At 47.0% G+C, this 14,749-nt stretch overlaps 1 protein-coding gene across 1 annotated transcript in view; it reads left to right on the plus strand.

Moving 5' to 3' along the window:
* The first annotated feature begins 2,869 nt into the window (after positions 1 to 2,869).
* The window catches only part of RYR3 (ryanodine receptor 3), a 626,301-nt gene continuing 614,421 nt past the window's right edge, over positions 2,870 to 14,749 (plus strand). The window contains 1 exon segment of the mRNA XM_049899608.1: positions 2,870 to 2,976. Within this exon segment, the coding sequence (XP_049755565.1) occupies positions 2,926 to 2,976 (51 nt within the window). The 5' untranslated portion in view covers positions 2,870 to 2,925.

Raw genomic sequence — 14,749 nt, forward strand, 5'->3', positions numbered from 1 at the left:
TGCTGAGGGCAAAGGGAATACGGAATGAGTGGTGGAAGAAGGTAGTTCTAAATACCAGATACAACTGTGTGACTGGTTGCAGAAAAGAGGAACATAATTGTTACGAGTTCCTTCCTTGTATGTGTGCCTCAAATATTTTTGTCTTCTTCACTTATAAAATATAAGATGTAAACGAGGCTAGTGCATTTTCAGTTATATGTGTTAGTTGTATCATGTCAGGCACAAGTATGACTTTGTAATTGTCTTTATTGAGAGATTGTGTATGGTTTAAGGTGATGTGTACAGGTGCCAAGTTGACAAGGGGTAGACTGTGAAGGTTAAGGTTGTGTGTCAATTTGGCTAGGCCATGATTCTCAGTGGTTTGGCAGTTATGTTATGATGTCAGCAGTTATGTGATGATGTACTTTGGCACTTACGTAATGGTGTAGTTATCCTTTGTTTTGTGATATAATATAATCACCTCCATGATGTGATCAGCCAATCAGCTGTAAGAGGAATTTCCTTGGGGGTGTGGCCTGCATCCAATATATATGGACATTCTGGCAAACCGTGCTGGTTTTGCTCGCTCTGGATCCCACATCTGGCTCGTCATCACCTGACCTTGAGTTCTTGGGACTTGAGCCAGTGGCCTGGCATATTGCCCGCTGATCATGGAATTTGTTGGCCTCCGCAGCCTGTGAACCAGCAGCCTGCCATCTTACCTGCCCATCTTGGATTCACAAGCCCCTTCAGCTACTTGAGTCAGAAGCCTCCAGCCTTACACCTGATTTGGGACTTGCCAGCCTCTATGACTACGTGAGCCATTTCCTTGAGAAAAATCTCTCTCTCTCTCTCTCTATATATATATATACACCCCCCCCCAAAAAAAAAAAACTAAATCCATCACTGTTGAGTCGATTCTGACTCATAACGACCCTACAGGACAGAGTAGAACTGTCCCATCCCATAGGGTTTCTCAGGAGCGCCTGGTGGATTCAAACTGCTGTCTTTTTAGTTAGCAGCTGTAGCTCTTAACCTCTATGCCACTAGGGTTTCAAATACACACGTATCTATAGATACATACACTTACACACACATACATGTTTCACTGGTTTTGCTTCTCTAAAGAACCCAACCTAAGACAGGCTGTACGGAAAAACTGCCCAAAACAAGGGAGGAGAGCACTACAATTTAGGAAGAAGACAAACTGGGGTTCTTATAAACAAGGCTATCAAAGACGATGGGGGCTCTGGAAACCACGCTGCACAGGGCTTGGTGGGGTGGGGGGGGGGGCGGGAAGAAGAATCGAGCCAGAAGTGAAGAGTGGAGGGTGAGTGGCAGAGGTAAACACGACAGGTGCTTCCAGTATGTGAAGGGCCACAATGCTCAGGGTGGTTTCAGGCAAGCTCCAGAAAGTAGCACTAGGGCCAAGGTGCCGGCTGTATACACCAGGACCAGGTGCTGTCCAGTCAACTCCAACTCATGGCAACCCCACGTGTGTCAGTTTTCAATGGTTAATTTTTCAGAAGTAATTCACAAGACCTTTCTTCTGAAGCACCTATGAGTGGACTTGAACCTCTAACCTTTCAGTTAACAGCCAGGAGACTTAACTCTTTGTACTACCCAGAAACTCCGCAGACTCTATAGGGAGGTAGTTTTGGAACAATGTAAGAAAAACAAACAAAAAAAAAACCCTTTTTCTTAGCATTTCTGATGTCCAGCAGAAAATGTGGGACTAGAGTTTAGGAAAGAAATCTTAAGGCAGAACCAAGAGTTGGAGCTCATTCACAAGGAGGCCTTATTTGAAGCTGTGATAATAGTTGAAGTTTCCAGTGTCCTCAACCACCATCAGCCCAGAATTGCTGCCCACAAGCCTTGTGCATCATAGATCCACATCTCTTCCTGGTGTCCTTCTCCAGAACACCTCTCTTGCCCAAGCCTTGCCTGGCCAGCAGACAGAAGGGGGCACCCTACATCCTCAGGCTCAGAGAGGACAAATCCCACAGCCCCCAAGTGAGGAGTTTCCCTGTGTGTGTGCTTCCTCTTCCCGTTTTGAGTCCACAGGGCTGGCACCCTAAGATGAAGACTAAGTTTAGGGGGTGAGGGGTAGGCAGAGGAAGGATTCTGACACCCACCGCCTGACCTCTGAGGTGAGCATGATACGCGAGCTCCTGAAATTCCCCCATGTGCAGATACAAGTTACTGCAACGCTGAACAATCGAGGGATTTGGTAAAGTGTACTTATTGGATTTTGAAGAGGGGGAGGGGTTCTCTTAGGGCTAATTAGGGAGTTGCAAACTTTATGAATGGACAGTCACCTACACTGCACCGTTTCCTCCCCGCCGCCGGAAAGAACTAAGCACACCCCGCTCAGCCTTCTGAGGCTTAGGAGTCGGGACAAGGCACACATACGCGCGCACACGCACGCGGACAAGGTGAGCAAAGCGAGGTGGCTTGGCGCTCAGTCTCGGCAGGCTGGAGCAAAGCAACTGGCCTTTGTTTGCGAATCCGAGCGGGGTAGGGGGCCACCTCGCGTCGCTGCCCGGCGTGCGCCTCCTCCGAGTGTGCGGTGCGTGGGAGGCCCCACAGCGCCGGCCCCCCGCCCGCCCTCCCGGGCGCCTCCGCCAGCTCTCCCCTGCGCCCCCGCCCTCTCCGTGCACCCTGTGCGCCCGCGGCTGCCGCGCACTAGGCTTTGGCGAGAGGGGAGAGGGGTGGGCGGGCTGCTGGGTTGGCGTTGGCGCTCTGCAGTGCAGTGGAGTGTTAGCCCAGCTCCCTATATGGTTGGGGCTTAGCTCCGCGCAGCTGAGGCTGAGCCAGAAGCGGGAGGAGGAGGAGGAGGAGAGAGGAGGAGGAGAGAGAGCGCAGCAGCAGCCGGCGCACGCCGAGCGGCTGCCAGGGGGAAGGAGAGGCGCCGGAGGCTGGGGCACCACCGACGCCTCGGGAGCCATGGCCGAAGGGGGAGAAGGAGGCGAGGACGAGATCCAGTTCCTGCGGACTGTGAGTCTCCGCGGCGTGGGCTAGGCGATGGGCGAGGAGGGGCTGCGCTGCGCCGTGGTGCCCTGTGCTCGGCGCGGTCTCCGCACCCGCGGGCTGCAGAGGCGGACCGGGCACCTCCCGCGGGGCTGTGAGGGGCTGCGTGGGAAGGGGCATCTTCTGTCTCTCCCTTCTTTCCCTACCGCCACCCGATACCAGGCCCCCACCCCAGTCTGCTCGTTCTCGGGGCAACTTGCTACTTGGTTTGAAACCTTTGATACCCAAACTTCCAGCCGGGATTTGTCAGTGGTTGCCCTGACCCAGAGGCTCAGAGGTGGAAGACTTAGCCCCACTGTCTGCCCGCTGTGACACTCCTAAATACCATTCCGGCCTCTTCCTCCTCTGAGGTGCCCCATGCACTGGGAAACCTCCGGGACGAAGCCTGCGGGGCAGGGGCAAGCTTGGGGAGCAGTGTCGGAGAAGCGGGCGCAGAAGCTTCTTCCAGCCCTGGGATCGTTCGGGAGGGAATTCACTCAGCGCTGCCCCGCGCACGTTGAACCCCAAGTCCGCAACTGCAGCTGGAGCGCTCGTTAGTTGATTGCCGGAGTGCGAGAGCTGTGCTTTCTTCTCAGCTCCCAGCTCCCCGGAGCGCTGCAGGACGGGGAAACCCCGGTCTGAGGCTCCGCGTCACGCAGGTCCCCTCCCTGGCACCGGGAGGCGCTGCTCCACCCCGGATTTTAGGGGAAGGGGGAGCAAAGTCATTGCAGCCACATCAACCTTGCCCCTTAGGAGTTGATGCAAAGCCTTTCAAGGTGGACAGGCATAGGGAGGCAGGGATTGGAACGGAGAAGCCGAGAGATTGAGATGTGTCCTAGCTCTGATTTGAACCACGTGACCTTGAACAAATCACACAATCCGGCCCTCCTAGCCTCAGTTTCCTCATGTGTAAAATGGAGAAAGTATAACCAGCGTTTCAGGGTGTTAAGGGTTAAATGAGATAGTGAATGTCATAATGTGTTGTAAACTGTAAATTGCACTATAAATGTTGGATAATCGCGTATGTGCAGTCTAGATCTCAGGAATTAACATGAAATTCTTTCTTTTCCTGTCCCTCACTCTTCCTTTTTAAGTGCCCGCTCTGACCTGATCTTTGAAGAGCACAACTTAGCTATCGTCCATCTTTTCGGTTGTTCCCCCTCCCCCCCTTTTAAAGTGCTTCCTTCAGTTTCCCTTCAGTCTCTCTTCAAAACAGGGTTCTTCTGTCAGGGCTGATACTTGGGTCTTATTTTAGAGATATGGAGGGACCCATTTCCCTCCTGATACTCCGGGGGGGGGGGGGGGGGCAAAGGATTAACCTCTTCCTTACCGGTCGTATTTGCAGACTGGGACTCCATCCTCACCTCACACCGCCCACAAGAGGGGGTGGGACTCATTTTAGCCCTTCTGTTGTAAAGGCAGTGCCCTGGTGGCATAATGGATCAGAGCTCGGCTGCTAACCAAAAGGTTGGAAGTTCCAGACCACCAGCCGCTCCTTGGAAACCTTATGGGGCAGTTCTGCTCAGTCTATAGGGTTGCTATGAGTCAGAATCAACTCCACGGCAACGGATTTCGTTTTGATTTTGTTGGTTGTAAAGCTGCCTGTTCCTCCTAAAGCCCTGTGGAATCCTTCTGCTTTTCCTCCAACAGGTGTCCCCAGTATTGGTTGGGTGGCAGCTCACTGCTGCCTGACTGTGCCCTCCCTTGTCAGTCTTATCTCCTCCTTGTTATCAGTGACCTTCTTGGCACTGCTGGTTGAAAAAAAAAAGAAGTTCCCTTTTATAGATAGGGCCAGTGTTGAATAAATGATCCAGAAGGTCAAGGCTGAGAATCTGCTGGTGTCCTTGAGAAACCCATCTTAGTGTTTCTCTTGGCTTCTGTGGCTACCTTCCCTGACTTTCCCTTTCCACCAGGTGGTGAAACTTTTCTGGTACATCTGTAGCCAAGGCTTGCAGTGGAGCAGTGGTCCTTAAACTTTGTGTCAATGGATCAGAGCATGTGGGGTCCTTTTAAAACCCATCTGTGTTCCCTTGTGGTGTCGAAGGGCCCAGGTTTTAAGAATCCCTGTTGCAGAGTATTTTGTGTCACTTATGGCTTAGAGAAAGAGCTGTAAGTGGCCATGGGGGCAAAAGACTCTAAATCTAGCAGTGTTCATTTCCTGCTAGTCGTCACCTTAAGTAGTGTGTTCTTCAATAATCCTATTACAGAAGGTTAACTTCTGCATCTTTGGCTGTCTAGAGAGAAAATAGCTGGTGAAAATGAAGCACAGGAAATCCAGTGACTTGGCCATGGTTGCCCAGCAAGTTACTGGTTCCCACTGCTGTTGAGTCGGTTCTGACTCATAGCAACCGCGTGTTCCAGTGTAGAACTGAGCTCCAAAGGGTCTTCTTGGCTGTAATATTTTTGGAAGCAGACTGCCAGGCCTTTCTCCTGAGGAACCACTGGGTGGGTTAGAACTGCCAATCTTTCAGTTAGTATCCGATTGCAAACTTTGCATCACCCAGGGACCTACACGTTACTGGTAATTGTCACTATATGATGCTAAATTCCTACTAGAGCCTGGCATCAGAAATGAGAACTGCTGCTGTCTGAACTCACTTTCTGTTTATATCCATGAACTAGACAAAGCAATTTACTGGAACCCAATCACCATAAGCTTCTAATCTCTGCATAATTTTTTTTTTTTTTTACTTTATCTTGCTGCTTTTAGGAGAGTCAGGATTCACTGGGGTGTACTAGCAGTGAGATGTTCCCACCTTTGAATATTCCTGGATTAGAGAAGCTATTTTGTTTTACGTTCCCCGCCTACCTTTATTTTAAGGTTTCTCTTTTCCCAAAACAATGTATTTGAAAGCATTTTAGCCATAGGCTAGTCATATAATGCCTCCTTGCCTTAGCATTTTCCTGGACCAGAAGGTGGTTGATATTTGAGGATGGGATAGAGTTATATCTTTGCAACTGTGAATATTTTAGAAGATTGTCATCCCAGAGGGCAGAGGCCTTTGAACTTTATATACCACAGAATTGCATTGTGTCAGGGTCCTCATCAGATTGTTGGTGGTTATTATGTCATGTTATGGTAGAGGCAAAAATGAAAGCAGTGTGACTATTGATGACGTGAAGTGGGCTAGAATTACTGGATAATCGCTGTAGGTGTGTGCGATGGGTCTTTGGACAGTTGCTAGGTAGTGTTGCTCAACTTGATTGTGTCCTATGACATATTTTTGAAGCCCACCCTCTCCTAACTCAGGGGAAGACCCTAAATAAGGGGCATGGAAGCTTCAGCATATCCTGTTAATTAAATTCTCCTGTATCCTGAACCTAAAGATGGCCATATAAAACTCTCTGGCCTTCTGAAACCATTGGCAGTCATTTATGGCAACGAGGGATTGTCAGACGGACAGACAGACGTTTGAATTTCCTTGAAGGCTAAAATTTTTCCTCCCCCTGCTGTAGGCAGTGCCATTGACTTTCCTTTTGACTGCTCTTGCTGACGCAGCCGGTGTCACTGACGTAGCTCTGAAACTGCTCAGAAGCAGATAATCCTGGCAGCCGCCGATCTGAAAGCAAGAAGTTATGATGAAGAGTGACAATTGCCCATCTCCCAGACGGTTGGGCGTCTGACACAGCATCATGTTTTCTGAGTGCCAGGGAGATGTCTCCCCCTCCCCCCCCTTTTTTTTTGGTACCCTTTAGACCACAGTACCCATTAAAAACATGCACACGCACAAACTCTCCAAGTTTTAGCATCTTGTTTTTAAAATACCACACCCTTCTTCTTGCCAACCCCTTCTCCACTACAAAGTTAATGGAGACAGAAAATCAAAGAGAGATAAATATTAGTTTCAATAAAAGACTGGTCATCGCCTGCCTAATTTAGCCCACCTTGTAGAAAGTTGTACTCTTGCATCTAAATTTGCCGCTCTCCTGGGAAGAGACAGGGCACATGGGACGAGAATTAAGTACTGCTGCCATTGACTTGGGTTCCTGCCTACAGTGACTCGGAAAGCTCCCTGAATTTGAGCCATGTTACTAATGTCACAGAGCTAGCTGTTCCGGGTTGGGGGCGACAGTGAACTCTCACTTCGTGTTCTACGGACCTCTGCTTGCTTTTCCCCTCAGCATCGTCCATTTACATGTTGTGGATTAAATTGTGTCCCCCAAAAATGTGTGTCAACTTGGCTAGGCCACGTTTCCCAGTGTTGCGTGACTGTTCCCCACTTTGTCATCTCATTTGACTTTTCCTATGTGTTGTAAATTCTACCTCTGTGATAAAGAGGTGGGATTAGTGGCAGTTATGCTAATGAGGCAGGACTTTACAAGATTAAACCAAAAATGAAAACCAAACCCAGTGGCCTCGAGTCGATTCCAACTCATAGCGACCCTATAGGACAGAGTAGAACTGCCCCACAGAGTTGCCGAGGAGGGCCTGGTGGTCTACAAGATTGGGTTATGTTTTATTTAGGGCAATCTCTTTTGAGATATAAAAGAGAGAAGCAAGCAAAAAGAAGGGGACCTCATACTACCAAGAAAGCAATGGTAGGAGCAGAGCATGTCCTTTGGACCCCAGATCCCCATACTTAGAAGCTCCTAGACCAGGGAAAGATTGATCACAAGGACCTTCTCCCAGAGCTGACTGAGAGGGAAAGCCTTCCCCTGGAGCTGGTACCTTGAATTTGGACCTATAGCCTCATAGACTGTGAGGGAGTTAACTTATTTGTTAAAGCCATCCACGTGTGGTATTTATTATAGCAGCACTGGATAACTAAGACACATAACAACTGCATGATGCCAGTGTCATGCTTTTGGAAGCTTTTCTTTTAGGAGGTAAGGGGGAGGAGGTGGGCAGTGGTGCTCGTGAGTATCAATGAGACCCAAGGTACCCAGAAATGTGTTATTGCAGGAGCTGGGACTTGCTTGCTGAATTGAGTTGGTTAGCTACAATGACAAAGCTCAGAATATCCCCAACACTCTGCCTCCCAAAGTCACTTCAGGGCTCCTCACCTTTTCAGTCTTTTCTCCTTTGCCTGCTCAGAGCTGACCAGATTAAAGACCTGAATTGGCCTAGCCAGACACCTGATGGTGCCTTCTTCCCAGGTGTCTTAGTTATCTAGTGCTGCTATAGCAGAAATACCAAAAGTGAATGGTCTTAACAAAGAGAAATCTATTCCCTCGTAGTCCAGGAGGCTAAAAGTCTAGTTCAGGGTGTCAGCTCTAGAGGAAGGCTTTCTCTCTCTGTCGGTTCTGGAGGAAGGTCCTTGTCATCAATCTTCCGCTGGACTAGGAGCTTCTCAGTACAGGGACCCATGTGTCCAAAGGATGAGCTATTCTCCTGGTTCTTGTTTTTTGGTGGTAGGAGGTCCCTGTCTCTCTCTGCTTGCATCTCTCTTTTATAGCTCAAAAGAGATTGGCTCAAGATACAATCCAATCTTGTAGATTGAGTGCTGCCTCATTAACACAACTGCTGCCAATTCCATCTCATCAGCATCATAGAGACAGGATTTATAACACCTAGGAAGATCACAGCAGATGACAAAATGGTGGACAATCACACAACACTGTGAATCATGGCTCAGCCAAGTTGACAGATATATTTTGGGGACACAGTTCAATCCATAACACCAGGGACATGTCCCAGGTGGATCAGGACTTCAAACTGATTCAAACCCTTGCTGAGAATTTGCATTTCCATCCCAGATATACTGAATCAGAGTCTACATTTTAACAAGATCCCCAGGTGATTCTTCGGTACAATAAAATTCTGAGCGCCACTGTTCTCCGAGTGGTTCTCAGAATTCGTCTCTAACCAGCATCACCTGGGACCTTGTTACACCTGCAAGTTCTCAGCAGGGGTTTGATTGGAAAGAACTGGTTCGAAGCCCTGAGGTAGATACGATGAGGAAGCTGGGTCCTTCCCAAAAAGGAATTAGCGCTTGGGTTGGAAGGGCCTTGGTGGCACTAGGGGACAGCAGCTCACACATCTGCTAAGGCACTGATTTATGGAGACCAAGGTGGCTGTGAGGGCTTTAGAGCTCCTGGGCTCCAGGGGAAAGAGGCGATGATGGCTGCAAACTCAGAAATACTTGGAATGTGCTGTAGCCCACTGTAAGGAGCGAGACGAGTGAACAGTTCTGCAGTTGAAGAAGGTGTGTATGATGTCTGTACATACTTTTCCCTTATGCTAATATGATTATTAAGCGAAGATGGGGACACAGAAGTGAAATATATTTTTTGCAACTTTTCTAGTGTTGATATAGAGGGCAAACAAATGTATTTCTCTGGTTCCTTAGGGTTGATCTGAGGGAGAAAAATGTTGAAAAATAAAAGGGTGGGAGGAGTTTATTTTGAGAAAATACTATGATAATTGTTTCTGAGGAGTTTGCATTTAAATGGGTGTTATTTTATCTGTCTGCTTATTTGCCTCTTTTGCTTGTGCTGTGGTAATTTGTTTTCATTCCTTCTTGGGAAGAATTTTTTTTTGTATCATTTCAAAATTTGACTTTACCTTACTATTTAAAGAGTTTTTAATTTGGTAGCCACTAACTCTATAATGGAGCCCTGGTGGCATGGTGGTTAAGAGCTTGGCTGTTAACCAAAAGGTCAGCAGTTCGAATCCACCAGCTGCTACTTGGAAACTCTATAAGGAAGTTCACTTATCTTTCCGAATGATTCTACCTGGTCTCTTGGATAGCTCCAGGACAGCTTGTGCCTTAAGAACCCAGTACTTTAGCTCATTTTCCACAATTCCACACTAGTGTAAACCCTTCTAAATTAGCTTTGTCGTTATAGCTGTCCTTAATACAAGGCTTATCCAGCAGGAGTAGAATGATGTAATGAAAAAAGAAATATATTGAACTTAGAGGAAGGAATTGTTATTTCTAGATGGAGCTCACTGTGACCTTGAGCAAGCTACTTAAGAAAATTGAGGTTCTGTCTCCCCTACTTAACAGCCTCACAGACGTGTTGCGAGAGACAACAGTAATTCCAGTGATACCCCAAATGAGAGAGAAGAGTGTAGACTAAGGCATTTTCATTGTGTCTCTGGCACTAGGAGATCAGCCCTGTCTGGGGCTGGATCTTGTTGATGACGAAGCTCCATAGTTGCCTCTTTCTCCAATATGCTCTTGCCACGGGTCATCCCCTCCATCTCAGAGTTGTTGGGCTCTCTCCAGCACTGATCTAGCCCTGGTATATCTGAGCAATTACTCAACTAAAGCAAAATCGAAGTTTTCTTAAGATATTTGATTAGAAGACTTGAGAAGGCAAGTCATTTGGTGTGATAGTCTTCAAAAGGCCAGGTAGCTCCCCAAGATTCCATCTACCAAATGAAACAGAGGTATTTTCTCAGAAAATTCCCAAAGCTACTGTTTTCCATAGAACCACCTTTTCTTGTTGAATCTCATGTGTCTCCTTTCCAAAACTCTCCCTCCTTTTCCCTCCCACCAGTTTCTTTTAGGAGACCATTCTTTTCCTGCAGAGCAATGGGGCCAGCTTTCCTATAAAACCAACCCACGTTTTACACCTAGGAATTTTGCTGGTTCAGTCAGTCACGTCTTTTTTGGGGAGTTGGAACCTTTGAAAAGTTCGTTTTGGCCACATCTGGATGAAGCAGATGCTGCTGTGGTGGGGAGCAGTTCTCCCCCAGAGAGCCAGGATGGGACCTCTGGGGCTCAAGCCATCTCGTTTGAAGCCAGTAGGGTAGTTTAGGGACAAAGACATTTCCGGCCACTGCAGTTTCCTTTGGGTTCAGTGAGTTTTGCCATCATAACACCTCTTCGGTTCAGAGAGAGAGGGAAGAAAACGTGCTGGCACCTCAGCCCTGATCCTGCTACAGGGATGAGTCTCCTGAGGTGCCAAGTTTTTTTTTTTTTTGCCTCCTTAGGTCATTTCTGATTCAGGATTGTTCGAAGACAAAGTTCAGGTCTGCTTGGAGACTGACGATGCAGTATTCCAAAATAAAAGAGCCGTGACTCCTCACGCGAACTCTTACCCTCTTCAGCTTGGAGTACATTGCTGACACCACAGTAATGCACTGGCCTATTGCCCCTTTGAGGTGGGGCACGGGTTTACAAGTAGGAAATACAGAGGCTGGCACCAGGCTTCTGTTTCTAACCTTCTACCTCCCTAGACCGTAGACTTCTCATTGATTTCAGATCATCCAGTCTGCGTATGGGCTTGTCTGCTTGAATAGGTCTTATTTTTATTGGATCCAGCACCCAGGAAGAAAGAAAGCAGACATTATATCCTGAAATCAGATTATGAAGAGATTCAGAAATCTCACTGAACATGGAGTCCTCTCCTCTGGGGCGACAGCTGTTCACTGTGCTTACTTCAGAGTGCAAAGGAGACACTTTGGAGACAGAGCTGCTACTGCCGCCTGTGCAGAATCTTACAGACCATCAACAGTTTTCCTCTAAGTTCAGTCTCTAAGTGGTTTTATGCTCTAGGAGCCAGCCCATGTGATATGAGCAGGGCAGCGCAGCTTTAAGGAGCAGGAACGTGTCGGGATGAAAGTCTGCGTTGAAGTCGGTGTCAGCAAGACCCACGCATAGAAGGATATCTTTACCCTTGGTCTGCCTTTGGGATAAGGCACTGCCTCAAGAAATTCCCCATATCAAGATCTCGAAATGCAAAATTGTTAGCTCAGCTGGTCCCATTAATCATTAGCATCATTAACAGCTGAACAAGAGCTAGTTCCTGAAGGAATAGGAGTTGGATAGGAGAATGCTGATTGCTTGGGAGCATTACAGAGAGGCGCAAGCCTGAGTGGGCACTGCACTGGGGCTTGGGGAGCTCTGAGGAGGCAGAAGAATCATCAGGGCACAGGAGTCTGGGTTCAGCGGGTGGCTGTAGGGAAGACTCCATCTTTATCTGCTTATGACCTTTGAGCAGAGGAGGAACCCCGGGGTTACATGAAAGAAAGTGGCCATCCTCATTTCAGGCATTGGGAAGAAAACTATTTCAGCCAGGACTAGTGCTAGTAGATACTTGGTTTTAGATAATTCAGAATCAGAGAAAAGAGTAAGGAAAAAGAAAGCCTTGAGCTTTTTTTTTATAAGATAAGGTGAGTCTACATCAAAGGGAAAAGTAAGGTGTCCCCACCTTGGTGTTGAAAAGCATTCAAGTGACAAAACTCCATTATCAGTGATGCTATTTGTTGGTGTATTAGTCACTGTAATCCCAAGCAAATGCTCCAGAGTCCCTGAAACCAACTTGAAACAGTTCCTACAGCAGACAAAACAAAACAAACAAACAAAAAAGGAGAGCGTGGAGGGGGAGCCGCCTTTCCCCCAACATAGCAAATAGCAAAGAACCTTACTGGAATGTATCGGCATCTCAGCAAACCAGTGACAAGGCCTAGCATTAACTCTGTGTAATTTCACAGTTGAGTTCTCTAATGGCCCTGAGCAGAGAAAGCTAGTCAGTGGGACTACAGGAAGAAATGGAAAGTTCTCCATCAGTGGCACATAAATGTCCACGGTGCAAGAAATATTGATTTGAACAGCTGAACTTTATGCTATGGACCAGATCCAGCCCACCAGTACTAGGGCAGTTGGAGGGATCCAGTTGGCCACAACCCTACGTCGAACCAAAGACTGAATCCAAGAGGTCAAATCACAACAGGGCAGCTAATCCCAGAGGGCTGTGAGCCCCTCATGAGCTCCTGTGCTTTGCCATGCAGAATACATGGCTGTTTTCTGAGCTATAGCTGTGTTTCACTTCCAGGTTGTCTTCTCTTCTGTCCAGGTTGACAAGGAGAGAAGGGAGTCCAAGAATAAACCCTAGTGATGTCTTGAACAAATCTCATTTCTTTTCAAGAGGCATTTTAGGTTGGAAAAACATAATGAACATACCAGTCAAGTGAGTAAAGTCAGAGGGTGTATTTCGTGGCATTTATATTGCCAGATACCTGTAGGATTGTATGCTTTTTCTTGGGTTTTCATTTGGTATGGCAGTTATGATTACATCTCAGGGATGCCTTGAAAATAGGAGCCAAGGGACTCTGAATCTCTTACAGGAGAATAAGATATGCGTGTATGGGGCTACCTTGGAATGATAGTTGTTTACTTTAACTACCTGATTGCCTGAAAATGCTCCTGTCAACCTACAGTACGAGCTTATGAGTGATTATAAACTTCAGGAACACAAACGTCTTAGATTCGGTCTACTCCAAGTCCCTAGATATCTCTAGATCAGAGGGATCACAAACTTAAACACCAAAAGGGGTCGGGTAGGTCACTAAATGTGTAGAAGGCAATAAAGAGAAGCGGGCCTGGTCTACACATTCTCATCCAAAATTCTTAAATATGGCCAGCCAGGCAACGCACATCTGCTGCAGCATTCAGAGCTGCGGCCAGCTTGCAGCCAGGGATGGTTCCACAGATTCTGTCTGAATGAATGCACTCCCTAGAATCGTGACTATGTTTGTGAATAGGAGGATCAGGCTCACGGTACACGTCAAGGTCCTCGGAGGAAAATGCCAACATGAAAGACAACGTATCATTTATCATGGTGTGTAAGAAAGTATGGCAGGCCGGCAGATTAATAAGGCTTAATAAATGATAGACTTTATCATTAAAATGAATTCAGATTGTGCTAGCCCTTAAACATCTTTTAAAATTGTCATATAGATATCCATGCCATGAAATTTAAAGTAAGCCAGCTATCCATTCAACGTTTATCGACCAACTACTCTGTGCCTGGCCCTGAGACAGGTACTGGGAGTTACATAGATGAACAAGACGTCTTATTGTTGGATGCCTCTGATAGCTCAGGGTTCAGATGGAACTCACAGTCTCGTTTGGAGAGAGCAAGAATACCAGACACTTCAGATATATTTATAATAATTTAAATTTCCCATGCTTTTCTGGTGCAGACTGTTCTTACTAAATTGTGTGACCTTGGAGAAGTTTCCCGATTTCTGTGCCTGTTTCAGCATGTGTTAAATGAGGATAACAGTAGTGTCTGTCTCACAGGGTTGCTGTGAGAATTAAATGAGTTAATCCATGTAAGGTGCCTGGAAGAGTGCTCAATACTTTCCTCAATAAATATTAGATATTAATGTCATCTCAGTCAAAACCAAAAACTTAATGCATTGCCCTTGAGTTGATTCTAACTCGTAGCAACCCTACAGGACAGAATAGAACTGCCCCGTAGTGTTTCTAAGGCTGTATAAATCTTTACCGAAGCAGACTGGCATATCTTTCTCCCATGGAGTGGCTGGTGCATTCAAACCACTGACCATTTGGTTAACAGCTGAGCACTTTAACCACTGCGCTACCAGGGCTGCTTTATCTCAATAAGCAGTGGAACCATTGACATTAGTCACACTGACTACTCCAGATGTCATTGCGCAGTTATTTTGTAGTTGTAAAGTACAAAAGGGCAAATACCCTGGGTTTTGATTTTCGACATTCTGTTTATCTATAAATATGACCAGGCCCTGGGTGGCACAAACGGTTGAGCTCCCAACTACCAGCTGAGAGATTGGCAGTTTGAACCCACCCAAAAGTGCTTTAGAAGACAGTCCTGGCGATCTGTGTCCAAAAGGCCACAGTCTTGAAAACCCTATGGAGCAGTTGTACTCTGCACACATGGGGTCGCCATGAGCCGGAATCTACTTGAGGGCAACTAACAAAAACAACATTATGGATTGAAATGAGCTGGGGATAGACATGGCCTCAGGAACTCAGATTGACAGATTTGTTCTCAAAGGGTATACTTTGCAAAGCCTCTTGACATAAATGCCAATTAAAATTGA

This window comes from Elephas maximus, chromosome 10 (assembly GCF_024166365.1).
Source record: "Elephas maximus indicus isolate mEleMax1 chromosome 10, mEleMax1 primary haplotype, whole genome shotgun sequence".
Classification (NCBI taxonomy): Eukaryota; Metazoa; Chordata; class Mammalia; order Proboscidea; family Elephantidae; genus Elephas; species Elephas maximus.